The 18,349-nt window shown below is 39.4% G+C and overlaps 4 protein-coding genes across 4 annotated transcripts; 2 read left to right on the forward strand and 2 right to left on the reverse strand.

The window, feature by feature from the left end:
- Positions 1-749: 749 nt before the first annotated feature.
- On the forward strand, positions 750-1,861 carry K444DRAFT_519037 (NAD(P)-binding protein; the record flags this gene model as incomplete). The annotated part of the gene is made up of 2 exons (XM_024873919.1): positions 750-1,376; positions 1,430-1,861. 2 exons carry the CDS (start codon positions 750-752, stop codon positions 1,859-1,861), a joined length of 1,059 nt encoding a protein of 352 aa, XP_024742474.1.
- On the reverse strand, positions 1,763-4,006 carry K444DRAFT_581791 (uncharacterized protein; the record flags this gene model as incomplete). The annotated part of the gene is made up of 5 exons (XM_024877760.1): positions 1,763-2,941; positions 2,993-3,091; positions 3,151-3,402; positions 3,462-3,582; positions 3,634-4,006. 5 exons carry the CDS (start codon positions 4,004-4,006, stop codon positions 2,008-2,010), a joined length of 1,779 nt encoding a protein of 592 aa, XP_024742475.1. The 3' UTR covers positions 1,763-2,007.
- A 1,415-nt stretch (positions 4,007-5,421) lies between these two features.
- K444DRAFT_183005 (neutral amino acid permease) lies at positions 5,422-7,182 on the forward strand. Its single transcript, XM_024870835.1, has 3 exons — positions 5,422-5,726; positions 5,774-6,958; positions 7,009-7,182. The coding sequence occupies exons 1-3, from the start codon at positions 5,522-5,524 to the stop codon at positions 7,047-7,049; spliced, it is 1,431 nt and encodes a 476-aa protein (XP_024742476.1). The 5' UTR covers positions 5,422-5,521; the 3' UTR covers positions 7,050-7,182.
- An 836-nt stretch (positions 7,183-8,018) lies between these two features.
- On the reverse strand, positions 8,019-12,047 carry K444DRAFT_659768 (uncharacterized protein; the record flags this gene model as incomplete). The annotated part of the gene is made up of 4 exons (XM_024886384.1): positions 11,223-12,047; positions 9,899-11,175; positions 8,538-9,832; positions 8,019-8,476 (listed from the first exon to the last, which is right to left on the reverse strand). Exons 1-4 carry the CDS (start codon positions 11,952-11,954, stop codon positions 8,019-8,021), a joined length of 3,762 nt encoding a protein of 1,253 aa, XP_024742477.1. The 5' UTR covers positions 11,955-12,047.
- Positions 12,048-18,349: the final 6,302 nt, after the last annotated feature.

Below are 18,349 nucleotides of genomic sequence, written 5' to 3' on the forward strand. Positions count from 1 at the left end.
ACATCAATCAAAGATTCCAAGAATTCTTGGTGCGGAAACTAGGTCGAAAACCAGGATGGGATATAGATACCCTGGAAGAAGGTATGAAAGACTTCGATTCGATAGACGACTTGTGACGCTACGTAGTATCAATCACTAGCTAGGTGCAACAGGGAAATGACTTGTTTCGGTGCTTGTGGGAGATGCGAGGTGGGAAGGTTGATCGCACATGCCTTCGCCAAGCACAACACCTTTTGAAATACATGTGAACACCCGATTCGTTAACTAAGATTTTCAAAAACGGCATGGGATCAGTTTTTGGACCATCTAGTAACGCCCCTCTATTTCTTATTTGAGTCTCGACTTGCTAGTAATACGGTGCGTTTATATGCCGATTATAATAGGCTTCCCCAGTGAGGTCCTGCAAACACTTCAGCCTCAAGCCGTTAACTCCGCAACATGCATGATGTCTTAAATCCCAAAGCGTTGAATTTCTCGTGTTCCATTCCAATTCCCATAGCGAAACCTTAAAAAATACAATCTTCAGCAAACATGCAAGCCAACTTTTGTAACCCCTACTCTCACGGAACGGACTTTCGTGGCCTGAGTGTTCGCGGAAAAGATAGAAGAAGGGGGTCAATTGCTATGAAAGGTTCATGGACGAAGAAATCTCAGTCATTAACTCCCATCTTTGAATTTCTATTTCACTTCAACATATCTAGTAAGAATTCCTCTTCCAACCCCCTCATACCCCCTCGCCCCTTGATGCAATGTCTTCTCAAACACCACCACCCACCATGCGCGCCTGGATCTTCTCCTCTCGCGGTCCACCTCGCCGCGTCTTAATCCTCGCTCCCTCCCACCCAACTCCCTCCGCACCCACAGGCTCCAGCCTCCTAATCCGCATCTCCCACGCAGCACTCAACCCCGCGGGCCCCGTCCTCATGACCCTCTTCCCCTCCTTCGTCCGCCCAAAGTTCTCGATTCCCGATCTCGACTTCTCAGGCACCGTGCTCCAATGTGGGCCTTCCGCTCCCTCAAAATACAAACTTGGGACGAGAGTGTTCGGCTCATTGATACCTGCGAAAGCGGTGCTGAGTGGGAAGGGAGTACTGGCGGAGTATATAGTTGTTGATGAGGAGACGGCTCCTATGGGTGTTGTGCCGGATGGGATGGAGATGAGTGATGCAGCGGGACTGGGGAGTTGTGGGCAGACGGCTATGTTTTTGTGTCGGAGGGCTGGGGTGAAGGAGGGCGATAGAGTGCTGGTTAATGGGGCAAGTGGTGGAGTGGGAACGATGACTGTGCAGGTTGCGAAGGCGATGGGAGCGAGTTTCGTGGTGGGTGTTTGTTCGGGGAGGAATGAGGATATTGTTAAAAATATTGGGGCTGATGACGTGGGTTCCTAACAATCTTTCGAGGAGGAGATCGTGCTGACGTGCAAGTGAAGGTTGTGGATTATCAAACCCATCAACCGGTGCATGAATATCTTGCCAGGAAGTATGGAGAGCAGCAGTTTGATGTCATTCTTGATACTGTCGGCTCGCAAGGGCTATATGAAAACAGTCCAAGGCACCTCAAGATACAGGGGATATTTGTGAACGTCGGAAGTATGGAAGGCCTGATTTGGACCGTTTGGTGCTGGCTCAAGAATACTTGGTGGCCTTCGTTTCTTGGTGGCGTTCCGAGGAAATACTGTATGTTTAGCACCGTTTTTAACCAAAAGACGGCAGACCTAGTGGCCAAGCATGCGACTGAGGGAAAATTGAAGGCGGTGGTGAGTGAAGTATTGGAGATGGAGGATGCGCTCAAGGTATGTGGACGAACTCTTCTGTTGGATGATGCTGACGGTGTCTCGATAAGGGCTACGACATCATCATGAGCAAGAGGGCCAAGGGGAAGATCGTTGTGCAGATACAAACTGTATCAGAAACCCGAGGGACCTGATGTAGAAACTGTGCTGATGCCGAATGATTTTGTGCATGATTTCCATACGCGCCTCTTGGCAGTGGCATAAAGCTTCACACATCACCACCCAAAAGCTTCACAATGAAACCATACCTCCCCTGCTCCTCCTTTTCCTTGGAAAATTCTGCCTTGAGCCTCTGCACACGCATTCCTAACATCAAGACCCATGCTCGCAGGTCCACAACTTGTGACCGATACGCTCGTCCCTTCTAGTGCATCCATAGTATTCCTCCTAAGTAGCTCCTTCAAATCCGGTCTGCCCTTCCCATATATCACGGTAATACTCTTATGCCCCGTAGCAACGGGACCAGCTCGTCTAAGCGCGCTCTTCTCCGCATCATCATCAGGTGAGATCTCTTTTTCCTCGGTTTGGAGAGAGGAGACATCGTCGGTGATATGGATGTCAATTTTCACCTTTCGGTTTGAGGTGTGGGATTCTAGGACTCGCTCGAGCTCCCCGACGATCCAGTGCGCTGAATCTGAGTGTCTAACTGCTATCGTGACGTGAACTTCTGCCGTGCTGATGTTCTCTTGCAAGATGCTTTGAAGCAATGGTAATAAGTACCCAGTGCCCGACCCTCCAGCGATGAGGATCACCGTGTCAGAAGAAGCGAGTTTGCTGGCTGTGTCGCTATTTCCATACGGGCCGTCGATACTCATGGCCATGGTTCCGTATCGAGTCTCGACAAGCTTCTTCAGGCGCCCAGTAAAGCCTCTGTGTGGTCGGATGAAGAAGACCATTTCTCCGGATGACGGCAAAGAGCAGATTGTGAACGGATGCATGCTGTATGAATGTAAACCGGGGAGGGCCCAAAATCGGAGGAATACATGTTGGCCTGGTTTCCAGGACATTTCCGTAGGGACCGAAATCTGAATTGTTGAGTCCGGGAGGAGGATGAATTTCGCCTCGGCCTTGAGACTTTGAAGTGCGGTGCGAAAAAATGAGAAGATGTAGGTTACCCCATAGAGCGCGAGTGCAGCAATGAAGTAATCCCTGAAGGATTTATCAGTAAAACTCGACAAGTTCAATAAGGAGAATAGGTACCAAGATGTGAGGCGAAAGTCGCAATGAATGAAGAAGAAGACGATGAAGAATCCTGCCGCAAGGAAGTGGGTAGCCTTGAAAAATTCATAGAATCGAGTACTGTGATCTCCGTCAGTAGCCGTGCTGCTATGTGCCAATTGCGGAGCTGGTAGATTTACCGTATGACACCGATGGACATGATGTTCATGTACGCTTGAGGGATGAGGGCAGCGACACCAGTCCAATAAACCACGCTCGTCTTCCACTGTGTCATCATATCTCCTTTTCGGATGTGAACCACAATGAACGGGAACGTATGAACCAAAGCTAACACAAACATTGCCCAACTAGTCCAGCGGTGGAAGACCATAAGTTTCTCATGAGATATGCCAGTCATATACGTGACATAGTTGAGCTTCGAGGACAAGACCCTATGAGAAAACATGAGTTCTGAGCAGAGTCCGGGCAACGAATGATGAAGATTCCTCACATCACAAATGGAAGTAGAGCTACAGCCATCCATCCTGACCTGGTTGCCAGAGGCGGGGAACCTCCATAAGACAGTTTCTTCGTATTCGGCCAGTAGTATGGTTTTGGGCCAAGTGTCAGAGCTGAACAGTCAGTACTTGAAGTGTACAGGAACGTGATGTTCAAGAGCTCACCAAAGAAGTATATAGCCCCGCAAACACCCAACAACATCACGCCAGCGGAAGGCGAATACCATCTCAAGCCTTGGATATAAAATGATCTGTATGAAAGGAATCGACCAGTCGCTAATCCTCTCCGCCATGTGAGATTCCCACTCGCTCTTGACTTTGATCTCCTCGATATGGTTGATATAATGTTTCCAATTGTGAACACGCCAATGATCGCACACATGAAATAAACGGTGGCGTATCCGTATACATGATCTGCTTGATACCAGTACCTCCAGTAACCTTGTCGATACTCACACTGAGCTGGCGCCAATTTGCAGGTGTCTGTTCGTGATGAGTGAAGCATGACTGGATAGTCCAGCCAAGGAAGCCCCGTCATACTTATCGACATCCATCTTGGATAGATTTCAGGAAGACCTGGGGAGGTAGCAACAATTCAACAACTTTCATATAAGATCAGAAGAATCCATCAGTGGAACAAAGACAATCTGGTCATTCCTGGCAAGTATAAAGGTATATGACGGAAAGAGAGATTATAAAGTGAAAATATCTGCCTCGTTCCCCCTCAGATTTTAAAAGCCCTCTTTCCCTCAACATCGTGCGATGCTTTGCGGGGCATCATGATGAGTTCGAGGAATTTGTTTGGATGAGGGAGAACAAGCTGTTTGGAATGTGGACTTGGAACCCTCTCAGACTCTTGGCACGAGCAAGTTTGCGCAGGAATAATCCAAGAACCTTGACATAAAAAGCGGTTGTTCCACCGAAAACATCTTGGTACGGAGGCAAGGAACGATCAGATCCCCACAGCAGGCAAACTCATTCCCCATATATCTTGAGGCCGTCAAGTCGTAGGGATTTGGCAAGCCCTTGGCTCAGTCAATTGTGGGGATTCTGAGGATCCGCTCCGGGCGACCCGCAATAAGAATCATGATCTAAAAAGTTAACCCCGTCATTTCCACTGGATATCAATGGCGTATAACCGAACTCGGACGAGAAAGGACGGCCTGGAACAAGAATCTCTCCCGTGATTGAATAGATGAAATGCATGAAGGAGTGCTCGAGTAGATCGTCGGTCGTGGGTGGCACTGCGGCCGCGGAGGCTCTTGAACGCCTCAAGATCCGGCATAAAATCCAATGCACTGTCCTTGTATCAAAAGCCGGATAGTCAGGGATGAGGTTGACTGCTAGTAGAGAGAATTGGAGATGGCGATATTCCGAGCGGATCCTGAAGCTTCGTGAAATGAGCAGAAGGTCGCTGACTTAGCAACCCGCCAACCAATTTCGGCAGACTCCAACTAGCCAACCTCTTTCAACTCTTCAACCCTTGGTTTCACACATCTCGATATCGATATTCGTCACACGAACCCGGTGGATGACTTCCAGAGCCATGGTTGAGCTGCTGGCCGCTATCGATACGATACAGCAAGTCGGAAACACATGGCAACGCTCGTCTCCCCACCTTTGACGCACCAGCAATCATTTCCCCATCTTGCCCATGGCCATATCGGAGCTCCGTTGCGGGCATCATGATAACGATGCCTCCTTGCGCGCGGTGATAAGCAGACGTCAAGAAATGGGGGGTAATCCGGTTCCTGCGTCAATGAACTTTTCAGAGCATCAATCATCGTTTCAGTGTGGCCAGATCCGAGCATGGAGCTGTCGGGAAGGGCAATCTTATCATTCAATGCAGTCATATCTTTTTTCTTCGGAGGATTTTAGATGGTCGTTTGCGAGGATTCTTATCTCGGTGACTGAAGTTCTTGATTTCTCTGTGAGAGGGATGATTCGACTGATGCCATCGTAGTTATATATCTATGGTCATCTCCCCTTCTCTTTTCCCTCTGTTTTCATTCCCTTGCACAGCACTCAATATTGAAGTTAATAATTGAGCACCATGTCTTTAAGAACGACCTCTATCAAGAATGGGAGCTCGGATGACGAGAAGGGACAGCAGCCAGCTGTTGGCCGTGGTGTTGTCGAGCCATATTATCCCGACGCCGAAGATCCATTGGAGGAGAATGAGGTCTTCAAGAAGACACATGGGGGTGTGGACTTCCGAACCGTGGGATGGCCTCGAGCTTCAGTCATCTTCTTGAAGGGTATGTGGGCACCAAAATGCTTCGAATATCAACTTACAATGCTGCAGTCATCTTCGCCACTGGAGTCCTCAGTATTCCTACAGCAATGTACAGCCTGGGTGCTCTTGGAGGTGCTCTGTCGGTCATTGGCTGGGGGGCACTCAACACCTACACCGGTCTTGTCCAAGGAAACTTCCGCAATTCTCATCCTGGCTGTCATTCCATCGCCGACATGGCAGAGCTCCTTGGCGGTACAATCCTGAAGGAACTGGTCGGCGCTCTCTTCCTTGTGGCGTATGTCCTCTGCGCAGGTTCAGGAATCCTCGGAGTGTCCGTTGGCCTCAACGCGCTCTCCACACACGCAGCGTGCACAGTTTGGTGGTCATTCATCGGAACTATTGTTATCACAGCAACAGCATCAGTCCGAAAATTCCACCAAATCGGCTGGCTCACATGGGCCGGCTTCACTAGCATCTTCGTCGCGGTCTTCATCATCGTCGTCGCAGTCACCACACTAGACCGCCCCGCCGCTGCCCCTCAAACCGGCGACTATGAACTCGGATACTTTGTCATCGCACATCCAACCTTCATCGCTGGCATCACAGCCTCAGCAACGATCTTCGTCTCCTCAGCCGGGACCTCCGCCTTCCTGCCCGTCATCTCCGAGATGCGAAATCCGAAAGACTATAACAAAGCCCTCTATACCTGCATGGCAATCGTGCAAGCAGCCTACCTCTCCTTCTCCCTCGTCGTCTACCGTTGGTGCGGCCAATGGGTTGCATCCCCCTCGCTCGGCTCGGCGGGCCCGGTCGTCAAAAAGGTGGCCTACGGAGTTGGACTCATCGGCTTGATCGTCTCAGCGTGTCTCTACCTCCACGTTGCAGCGAAATATCTCTTCGTCCGCATCCTGCGGAATTCGCCTCATCTTCAACAAAACACCTGGGTTCACTGGACGACCTGGCTCTCTTGCACTTGTGGCTTGGCATCCTTATCATTCATCCTCGCTAAGGCGATTCCAATCTTCAACTACTTGCTTGCATTGACGGGAAGTATCTGCTTTGCGCCGCTAGCAATTATGCTTCCGGGCTTCTTGTGGCTGTATGATCACGCCGCGTACAGAAAAGGGACTCTGACGCAGAAGGCGCTTTATTATGCACATTGCTTCTTGCCGCTGCTAGGAGCTTTCTTGTGTGTGGGTGGAACGTATGGGGTGGTGCAGTTGATTATTAATGCTTATGCTGATCATTCGATTGGTGTGTTGTATCTATCTTCGAGATATGAAGTATATGCTGACTAGAAACAGGGAGTGCGTTCTCGTGTGCCGATAACTCGAACTCGACGTAAATATTTCTTTGCGTGTGCGCAAGGCATGATGTTTAGAGATGATTTACGATATTGCAAATCAGGGGGAAGGCTGAGTGGCTGGCATGGTCGAGATTACAGATTCATATAACCCGATACCAAGGTACAATTCCGTACGGTATCCCTTCCCAGTCTTTCTTCCCCAATTCTGTTCTAGGTTTGTCTCAACTCCTGATGTAAGGGGCCTCACCAAACCATCTATCCTGTATAAGACTTACGACTCCACGTTATAATTAGAGTTGTATTTATGTCTCAGGAATTCGAGGCAGTGTTCCGAGTGCTGTTGAATATTTTTAAATTTGGGACCCGTATTTTGTTGATTTCAACCAGGGGGAGTCGAAGTGAGAAAGAGAGAGAAGAAGTCTGCTGTGAAGTGGCAGGCTGTTGTTCAAATTTTCCTGCCACTACCCTTAAACTCATAATTTGCTGAGGGGTGTATCTCTTGCACATAAAACTGTTTCCTGGCTTTTTCCAACAAGAGATCGTCAGTCAACATATCGAGCGCATTGCAGACAAGAAGTACTTCCCCGTCTCCTTTCAAACCGTTATCCTTCCTTTCTGTCTTCTTTCTTCCCTTCTTTGAGAGCGAGATGTTGGACCTGCTTTATACGCAAGGGGTGTCCTCGTGACCTCATCATTAATATAGTGTGTAAGGTACTAAGGCTGAGGCGTGAAATGTGGAGTTTATGAGTTCGTGAAGCATTTTTTCGCTCATGTCTTTATTTTTGGACTCGTATTCAATCTACCAGCACAGCGGATCACAGATTCACAGGCGGTATGTTGTAAAGATATTAGGGTGTTTAAGGGGTATTATATTAACATCGATACTGGGCTCAGAAATATCAATAGCAGCTTCCCGCGAAAGAGTTGCTGTTCCAAGTTCAGGTGAAGAATGACTCTGCAAAACTTTTCAACGTTCCACCTCCTCTGTTGCATCGATTCTCAAGTTTCCTACTCATTATCAGAGTTTGACTCGTTATAGGAGACCCGCTCCTCATCAGCGGTTGACTCATCATTGTCTTCATCCTCCACCACTTTTCGTTCAGCCCCAAGCTTAATTAATAGCTCTGCTGTCTCGAACCTGTGCATCTCTTCCGCAGCCTCTAGGGCATTTGCATATCTTCTATGCTGTAACTGCATATTTACCTCTGCTCCCCCCTCTTTGACAAGAAATTTGACAACCTCTTGATTTCCTTGCCATGAAGCAGCAGCTAGCGCACTCCCAAAACTTCCGTACTGTAATTGCATATTTACCTCCGCTTCCCCCTCCTCGATAAGAAATTTGACAACCTCCCGATGTTCACTCCATGAAGCAGTAGCCAGCGCACTGCCGAAAAGGCCATACTGCAATTGCATATTTACCTCTGCTCCCCCCTCTTTGACAAGAAATTTGATAATCTCTTGATATCCTTGCCATGAAGCAGCAGCTAGCGCACTCCCAAAACCTCCGTACTGTAATTGCATATTTACCTCCGCTTCCCCCTCCTATAAGAAATTTGACAACCTCTTGTTCTCCTCCATATGAAGCAGCAGCTAGCGCACTCCCAAAACCTCCATACTGTAATTGCATATTTACCTCAGTTTCTCTTCGTTTCACAAGAAGCCTAACCATATCTTCCCGTCCCTGAAATGAAGCACTGGCCAGTGCACTTCCACCCACACTATTTGGTAATTGCATGTTCACATCTGCTCCTCCGTCTTTAAGCAGGAACTCAACTACATTTCCTTGTCCGTTTGAAATAGCGGCAGCTAGTGGACTCCCGTCGTGGCTTTTTGTCTGGGCATTTACGTCCGCACCATGCTTAACGAGCTCCCTACAAGTATGAACGGCTCCGGCTTGTGCTGCAAGCTCTAGAAAGGTCTGGCCATGACCGGTTCTTTGGTCCTGTTCCACCCAATCGAAATCATGCCAGTCAGGTAGGGTGGCCACAAGGCCAAAAGCACAATACACGAAGCTTGCCATGCACTCCCCAAAGCCTTCAAAAGGTAGAGCCCAATTCCGAAAAATTGAGGTCAAAGGTAGTATTCCATGGCATTCCTTATATATCATTCTCATCCAACATCGATATGGAAGACTACTATCTGCTGGTAGTCCAAGGAACTCGTCGACAAGGGTGGATATTCTTTGGTTGCTGCCCCTTTCAGCACTTTTCTTTGCGTGAATTGTCCAGTGATGTCTGGCATAATAGCTAAGAAAATTAAACTCCCAATGATCAAGTGGATCGCTCGGGTCAAAATTCCTTTCTGAGAGAGAATTCCAAAGAAAGTCAAAGGAGCCTCTCATATTGTCAGGCATGATCCACTTTTCCTCTCGATTACAAAGTACTGTGTTTTGGAGCGCCAACAGACAGACGCTAGAAACCAGGGAGTTGGCTTGGCGTTGACTCCACAGGTGGTCCTCGATATACTCAATCACGGAGAGATGGGATGGCACCCATACTTTCCGTGTTGGGTCGATGACTAGGAGATTGTGGCAGTATTCCAGCGCAAGTTCCTCATCAAGACCATCCAAGGGAAGGAGAGTATCGCCAGTCCCATCCTGACACAATGCCGGAAGGAGTTCTTGTGTAGAGAGAGGTTTTGCGGCGCACATAACCCACTGAAAGGCGCGATCTGCGATCTCTTTTTCATATTCAGTCATCCCGTTGTAGATCTCATCGTATGCGAGTTTGAGGTCTTTAGGAAGTTTGCCTAATCGCTTCTCAATCTCTCCAGGGTGCTGCAATTCCAATATCTGCTTGATTTGCAAGAAAGCCCATTGAAACCTGTGATGTGTTAGGTTTCTTTTTCAAAAAATAAAAAAAAAACCGAAAGTGTGACTGAAGACTCACATTCCCTGGCTCTGCTGCTGTAGTGTCTCCACAATCCGAGTTTTAAGTTTTACCGGCATTTTCGTCCATCTTCTGTGCTTGACAATCTCGCTGTTAACAAATATAGAGATATCGTCTTGGTTATCTGTTGCATTGATCTCGATATTAGCACGATCCTTCAACCTCTCTCTTATATCACCATCTGGCCGACTTGAAACGAATATTTTGACAGGATTTGAAGCCTTGGCTAAAAGATGGTCAAGCGTTTCGATCAATTCAAAACGTTTGTGCTTCTCGCATTCATCAAGAGCATCCACGACAAGAGTGGTGCGGGGGTATATGTTGACTAGTTCCAGCAGGAGCTCTTTGCAGTCACCCATAGTCGGTTCGGAGGCCTTGAGTCGACATTCATTGTAGAAACCCTTGATACACTTCTGGATTGAGTGCGATTGGTGGTTGATGGTCGATAGCTGCCGGATAAAGGCTCTCAACATTGATAATGGCTCTCGACGCTCTGTTTCGTTTCTATTGCAATAGAAGAACGCGAAGCCTTCTTGATTGGGGCTGCTTTGGAGGCCAGCTTGGATTTCGTCAATAACTCTTGAGGTGAGAAAGGTCTTGCCAGTCCCCGCTAGTTCAAAAGAATGATTAGTCAATATCCATGCAGAGTTTGCGGTTTTTATCTCACCCGTGCCGCACAGCCAGAGAACTATCGATCCACTTGCTTCTTGCCACTTCTGGTATCGGCTGTGATCAAGAAGCCATCCACATGTATTGGCCGTGCGCCTTTCCTTTACCGTTTTATGATGCTTGCCATAGAGCACCTTTGAGAGCCAGTCAAGAACCTCCAGTCGTTCCTTTTCGCCCACTTTTTCCAAGAGACTCAAGACGTTCTCGTCAGTGCGAAGAATAGGCTGCTGTAGGAAGTGGAGCATCTTTTTGCTTTCTTCGTCTGCTTCTTGACTGCGCGCACGCTCACAATTATTGGCTTCGTATTCGACTTGCGCCTCTAGCTTTTCGCTTTCTTCAAGCTCAGCCTTGACATCACCGGGATTGAAGAAAGCGTGCAGCGCTCGTTTGGCGGTATTTTTGAGAAACAATCTATGACATAATACTATCATTCGAAGTATTGCAGCATAAAGCCTAATGAGTGCATGGTGAAGGTTGGCAATGATGTCTTTAGGTATTGTTCTAGGCTGGTACAGTCGTTCATATATTGCTCCACGACTGATCAAGCAGGAGAGCTTCTCGGAAGCAAATACTAGGTCTCCCATTTGTTCGTGCTCTGCAGTCGCTGCCTTTTCAATGATTTAGCAATACTCTCCATTAAGTAGACATAACGCACCTGAAGCAAAAGTCTGACCCCAGCCCATGGCAGGCTTGCATGAATGGGGTCGAAATTCACAGCAATATCACCGATGTCCTTGAACTTGTTTAACCAGAAGATCATCTTTCCAGCAACATCTCTCAAGATGACATCTTTTCCCCCGAATGGAATTTTATACACCTTTGCTTTGCACTTAGCTTGCACTTCTCTGGTCATGTGAAGCAACTCTTCCATCGTCTCGGCCAATGGCTGCTGAGTATTTGAGGTGGGCTGAAATCGCTGTATGGCTTCCCGGTCATCAGGTGAGAGGTTCTTGAGGGCGTCTGCCCACAGATCCCGAGTTGGAGGTTTGCTCGTGCTTGGTGGCATGGCGTCTTGGCTGCTGTTTTGAGGGTGTGTAAGAATGGGAACTGCAGGCCCTGAAGAAATAGTATTGCTGGGATGGTTGGATGGAGATCCCGGTGCCCCTCCTGGATCGGGCGACGTCTCTCGAGATGCAGAAATCGGACGCGAATCCGTCGTATTTGGGAGCCCAGTATTCAAAGAAGTCAAACCCGCGGCATCAGAATTCGAGCTCACAGCATTCGCAGCCGCAGGGCTTGAAGTATCTGAACTCGCAGGTAATCTTACATTACTTGAGGCCCTGATATGAGGAGACTGCTGAGGGGTTTCTCGGCACACAGACCAATCGAGCCCCAGCTTCTTTTTGAACTTATCTCGCTTTCTAGTCCGAAGAGGAGTATCCGCCATGTCGACCAAGTCAAAGTCAAGTCAAGGTATCGTAGGGCTGTGAAGCGCGAGCCAGTTGCGGGCTTTGGTATTGTGAAGTTCAAGAAGCAGGGTAGTAATCAAGATGGAAGAACTTCGCAATGTCGCCTCAACATATAGCAACCGTATTGTGTATCTTTGACGGGTTGAGGGCACCAAGATACGGCTTTTTATTGATAGAAGAGGGACATGATTGAAGTTTGAGGTGACAGTTGGTGAGGCTGTGTTTTTAATGCAAGTGGATGCAAGGTGGACTGAGGCAAACATTGTACCTAGGTACTGGGGTTTCTGCCTTAATATAACCACTTCCAATCAGATGTTTAGCTACGCGCACAGGTTTTTGGGCTTTCTTTCTTGGGGTTAGAAAGTACAAGCGTTATCCCAGTATGAACCCGTTGTCTTGTCTTTCAGTTTTCTAGAAGTCTCACTCGATGTTACTAGCCGTACTATAATCCCCGATGTTCTCACATGAGTGTATCTCCTCCTCCTTGCCTGCATCCATAGCTTCGCCATCCATACTACCATGCACATATACATCGCCAATAACTTCAAAGCCTTCTCCCAGCTTTCTAAGCACCAAAGGCACATCCATATCATTCAAAACACACACCACATCACCCCCTCTCATCTGATCAGGAGACAAGATGCTTTCTATGACTTCGTGACTATGTATGCCATGCTCGTCGATGATTATTGTGATCAAGTCTTCGAGTTCAAGAATAAAATCCAATAATTTCTGACTCGCGGGCCCACTAGTAAAATGTTTTCTTACCCAAATGAGAACTTGGTCCGCCTTACTTCAGATTTACGGGGGGAATGGGGGAAATGTAAAACAACGGCCCCCGCCGGGGGAGTCTATTAGGGGAGTCGATTAGGGCAGGGGTATTAACGACTTGTAATTGGCTACCTAAGCTCTTTAATTTAAGGGAATTTATATACTAATTAATTAAGTTCTAATTTTTGAGCCTTATAAGGCCCTATAAATTATAGGCTTATAGGGCTCTTATATCTGGTTTTAGGGACTTATCCGCTAACTTTCTAGGCTTTATTAAGCTTACCTTTATATTATAAAATATGAATTTTTAATTTCTTTAATTTAAAGAGCTATTTCTAATCCAAATTTTATAGAAACTTTATATTTTAATAGCCTTTAATTAATACTGTAAGAAAATGAAATGAAATTTAAATTATATTAAGTCTTTATAAATTAAATTAAATTAAATTAAAGAAAAATCCAGAGTTTTAGTATTCCTGTCTAAGTATCTCTACTTTAGGTTAGTAGCTAGTCTGGCCTCTAATTAATATTCAGGGAAGATAATAATCGGACTTAATATTATACTAAAAGGGCCTTTTCCTTAAATTAGAAAAAGTAAGTTATTCCGAGAAAGCAAGATATCTCATACTAAATAAAATTCTTAATAACTTGAAACCTTAATCTTTTTAAATAATTCTAAGTAATAGAATTAAAAATATAAGCCTTATAAATTAGATATAATTCTCTAAATCTTAGAAAAAGAAATAAGTAAAAAGTTATTAAGGTTTTAATAATAAAATTACAAGAAATACAAAAATTATAAAAATTATTTATTTATAATTATTTTGCAAATATTAGACTTATAACTTTTATTTAATTACAAATTTTTATTCTTTTATTTAAAACTTTAGCCTTTAAGTATAGAATAGATAATAATATAATTATAAATAAAATATATTAATTAGATTTTTTATAGCTAGTTTCTAGTATTGTTTTTTTAGAAAGCAAAAAAGGCTAGTATTATACTCTACTACTTTACTAGTAAATTTAGTATTATATAACCATATAATAACATATACGGCTATAATATTTAGAATACCAAGCTTCTATAACTATAAGCTTCTCTTCTTAGTTTAGAATCCTCGGATTAAAAGCTACTCTATTTTGCTTTCTAAGCCTAGAGACCCGGTTTCGTAATAGCTAGTATAGGATATCTTGCTTTCCCGGAATAACTTACTTTTCCTAACTAAAGGAAAGGGCCTCTTTAATATAATATTAAGTTTAACTATTACCTTCCCTAAGTATTAATTAGAGGCCAGACTAGCTACTAACTCAAAGTAGAGATACTTAGATAGAAATACTAAAACTCTAGATTTTTCTTTAATTTAATTTAATTTATAAAGAATTAATATAATTTAAAATTTATTTTCTTTTCTTATAGTATTAATTAAAGGCTATTATAGGAGAGAAACTATAATAAGACAAAAACCCATATAAAGTATACTAGAATATAAAATGTGACTTAATAATAAAATAATAAATTAAAAGTATAAATAATAAAATATAAATAGTATATAGTATATAAAAGCTTAATTAATTAAATACTTATAAGGAATTATTCTCTAGAACTATAGAAAAACCAGCTTTCTTATATAATTTCCGCAAGTTATATATAAAAGGCCGAGGCTTTTATTATATAATCTAAATCTTAAAACCACTAAAATAATATAATTTTTAAAGACTATAGCCTGCTATACTATATCTGATCTCTTATTTATTTATACTTATTTCCTAAGTACTAAAAATAATAGAAAAATCCTATTTAGAATCCGAAATAATAAAGTAATTAGAATCCTCCTTTATTAGCTAATCTAATTTCTTCTCTATATACCTAAAATAAGACTTATTACTCTTAAATAGTCTTATTTTATATTTCTGAACTTACTTAAAAGTAATTCAAATTCACTTAATTATATTCTTATACTAAATTCAATATAGTTCTTTATATTAATTAGTATCTACCTTTAACTATTATTTGATTTCTGCCTTTATTACTAGGTATTAAGAAGGCTTATTATAGTAAATTATATTATAAATTATACTAATATACTTTAAATAAATAGCTTTTTTAAATTTCGTATTATCTATAATATTTTTAAATTAATCTTTAATAGGAAGAAAAAGCTCTAGATAAGAGGCTTTAATAACCTTATAGGAAACTTTATTTTTATATATTCTGTTCTTAATAGTAACTAGACTTATTAGAATTATAGTAAAAGGCCTATTAAGTAATAAATTATTATTAAGCTATTCTTTAACTTCTATATTATTCGAGAATTATTACTTATCTATAATTTCAGACTTATAGATTACCTAGCTAAAAGTATTTATTTATCTAGTTAAATAGACTATATTTGAAATCTTTTCTCCTATTATCTTTAGTAAATACTTACTTATTTCCTTAGCTACTTCTGGTTTAAATTTATTAGAAATAAAGAAATAATTAATATCTTTAAAGAACTTCTTATTAAAAATAGTAGCCTTTTTATAATTCGTAAGAAAAATATAGCTAATATTCTAATACTTTTTACTAAGGTAAAATTTGCTATTTAAAGCTTTAATAATAGCTAGATCTTTAGTATTACTTTTATACTAATTATAATTAATATTTCTAGAAATATAATATCGGGCTAGCTAAAAATAAATAACTAGATAAATAAAGTACTTATTTAATACTTTATAAAATCCGAGCTATATTAATAGATTTACTATTAAGAATTAAGAGACTAAAGTAAAGTAACTATTATCTAGATTTCTATACTTTAATATATTATCTTTTTAGAAATAAAACTATAATATTTCTATTTTCTTTATTAAGAGTTCTTAAATACTAAGCTTCTTAATTTACTTTAGGTAATTCTTCTTATAAATATAGCTATTTATATTCAAATTAGTAGTACTAGACTCAGGAATAAAAACTATAGTATTAAATTAGAGCTATAGATTTGGGCGGAATTAATTAGAAATATAATACTTATATTTATATTTCTTAATTTCCTAAATCTTAAAAAAGAAATCCTATATCTCTTTATTTACCCAAGTAATAGAAATATACTTCTTGCTTTTAGTAACTTTATAGATCTTAGTAACTAGCTTTAGAATATCCTTAATATCTCGTATATTAATAAAGAAAGTATTAATAAGCTATTAAATATATATTATATAAAGAGCTTTAAGAAATCTATTATTAATCCTATAGTATTCTTACTTATAAATAGGTCCCAAAATACTATTATATATTTCTTTAAAAGTATACTTATTTTACTAAGCAAGTATTAACTTCTATTTAGCTAGTATCTTATAAGTATATTAGATATTTTCTTTAAGTTTTTCGAACTTAATATCCTTAGTCTTTTATTTCTTAGTTCTAGATATAAATATAGGAATCTTTCTAAATAATATTTTTTCTTTTAAAATAAAGAATTCATTCTTGCTTTTCTCTTTATTTTCCTTTATTTTACTAGCCTTCTATTTAGACTAGTACTTAGATTTTTACTATTTTTTTTATTTTTTTTTAGGAATCTTAGGCTTAGCTTACTCTTTATTCTTATTAAGTTCTTCTTATCTAGTTATACTAATTCTACTAGTCTTACTAGTAGATTTATTACTAGACTATATTAAATTAGCTTTATTCTTATTAGCTAGATCTAATTAAGTTAAAGCTAAAATTATAATAAGGGCCTATTCTTTAGACTTATTTCAAAAAGCAGGAAAAGGTTTATTATTATAAATTCTCTTAATTAGAATTCCGGAATTATTAAAGATATATTATCTAGCTTTAAGATTATTAGCTAATAGTAATTTAAAAACTAATTCTCTAGGTTCCGAAATAGCTTTAGTATACTTAAGTACCTTAGTAATATCTAATTTAGTAAATATACTAGTATTCTAATATTTCTTATTCTTAATATACTCTAAAATAGCTTTATTAATTAACTAAATAGCTTTATATACTAAAGCTTTTATTTTAAAAAGAGAATATAACTTCTTATAAATATTTTTACTAAGATTATTATAAATATTATTAATATATTGGCTAAAGGCTTTATTATATAATATAATTCCATTCTAATTCTTAGTATTAAGACTATTTACTATAGTCTTAATCTTATTAAGCTTTTCTTATTTACTTTTAGAAATACCTTTAATAATATTCTCGAATTTCCTATTATTAGCTTAATAGTTCTTTAGTTCCTCTTTAGTTAATTCCAGTCTAGTTCTATTTCTAATAAAAGTTTTTTACTTTAAAAGCTTATTATATATACTACTTAGCTTATCTAGGATATTTATATTAAATTCGGTAATTATAGCTATTTTTTCTAGTATTAGTAGGCCTTTTATAATTACCTAAATTCCTTTAATATTCTAAACTTTAATACTATTAATTTATAGGCTTTTAATAATACTATAACTTATAAGAACTAGTTATTATACTTTATTAGCTTAAGAAATCTATTCTTTAGCTATTTTATTATTCTTAATAAATTATAAAGATATTATTAGTATAATAGTTATAGGTTATAAAATTAAAAATTCTCAAAATTATAAGAATTTCTTTTAAATATATTTCAAAATAAAGAATAAATTAGAATAGACTTAAATTATATAAAAATATTATATATATTCGAGTTTTTCTTTCTTTCTAGTAAGAAAATAAAGCTAAAATAATAATATATATAATAAAGAAAATAAGTATAATAATTAGATATATTTAAAGTAATATAATTATAAATTAGAAATAATTATAAAAAATAAAATATAGAATTAGGTTTCTATTATAAAAAAGAATATAAATATATATATTTAAGGAAATATAATCTAGGAAATAATTAAGGCAAGTTAAACTAAATAGTAATAATAAGAAATAAAAAAGTAATATAATATAATAGAAATAGAAATATAATAATAATATCTAAAGTATTAGAATATAAAAGAAAATAACGAAAATTTTATAATATAAATATATTCCGATTTCTTATTTATTTAGAAATATTTCTATTAATTTAAAAAATAGTATATAAAAAAGGAAATAATATAGGAAATATATAAAAAGTAAGATATATAAATATATTAAAAATATTAGAAAAGTATAAAGTAAATATTAATAGAAAAAAAGTTAGAATAATAAGATTAAGAAATAATTTAAAATAAGATATTACTTTTTCTAAAACTAATTTATTTCTTTTCTAAAAGCTAATTATATTTATTTAATATTTATTAAAGTCGACTTCATATAATATAAAACTATTTAGTTAGCTAGAACTTTAAAGTAATATTTATATTTATAAAAGTAATATTAAAGATATTAGAATATATAAAAAGAAAAACTATAAGATAATATAAATAAAATTTATAATACTATTATTAAGTTTAGAATAGTTAATATTAAAGTTAATATAGAATATAAAAAGATTAGGTATTCTAAATTAGTATTAAGGATATAGTATTAAAGATATTTTCTTAATTATTTAGATAATATTTAATAATAAAAAACAGATTAATAGTAAGAATTAGTAAATTATACTAGCTTTTTAAAGAAGTAATTAGTTTCTAGTAATAAAAT

The sequence above is a fragment of the Hyaloscypha bicolor genome (genome assembly GCF_002865645.1).
Source record: "Hyaloscypha bicolor E unplaced genomic scaffold K444scaffold_16, whole genome shotgun sequence".
In the NCBI taxonomy this organism is placed as follows: Eukaryota; Fungi; Ascomycota; class Leotiomycetes; order Helotiales; family Hyaloscyphaceae; genus Hyaloscypha; species Hyaloscypha bicolor.

Bases quoted from the DNA above. Each gene is read 5' to 3' on its own strand.
- K444DRAFT_183005 (XM_024870835.1), top strand. From the start codon at position 5,522: ATGTCTTTAAGAACGACCTCTATCAAGAATGGGAGCTCGGATGACGAG. The intron at 5,727-5,773 runs GTATGTGGGCAC...ACAATGCTGCAG, and splicing joins TTCAGTCATCTTCTTGAAGG to TCATCTTCGCCACTGGAGTC. The intron at 6,959-7,008 runs GTGTGTTGTATC...GACTAGAAACAG, and splicing joins TTATGCTGATCATTCGATTG to GGAGTGCGTTCTCGTGTGCC.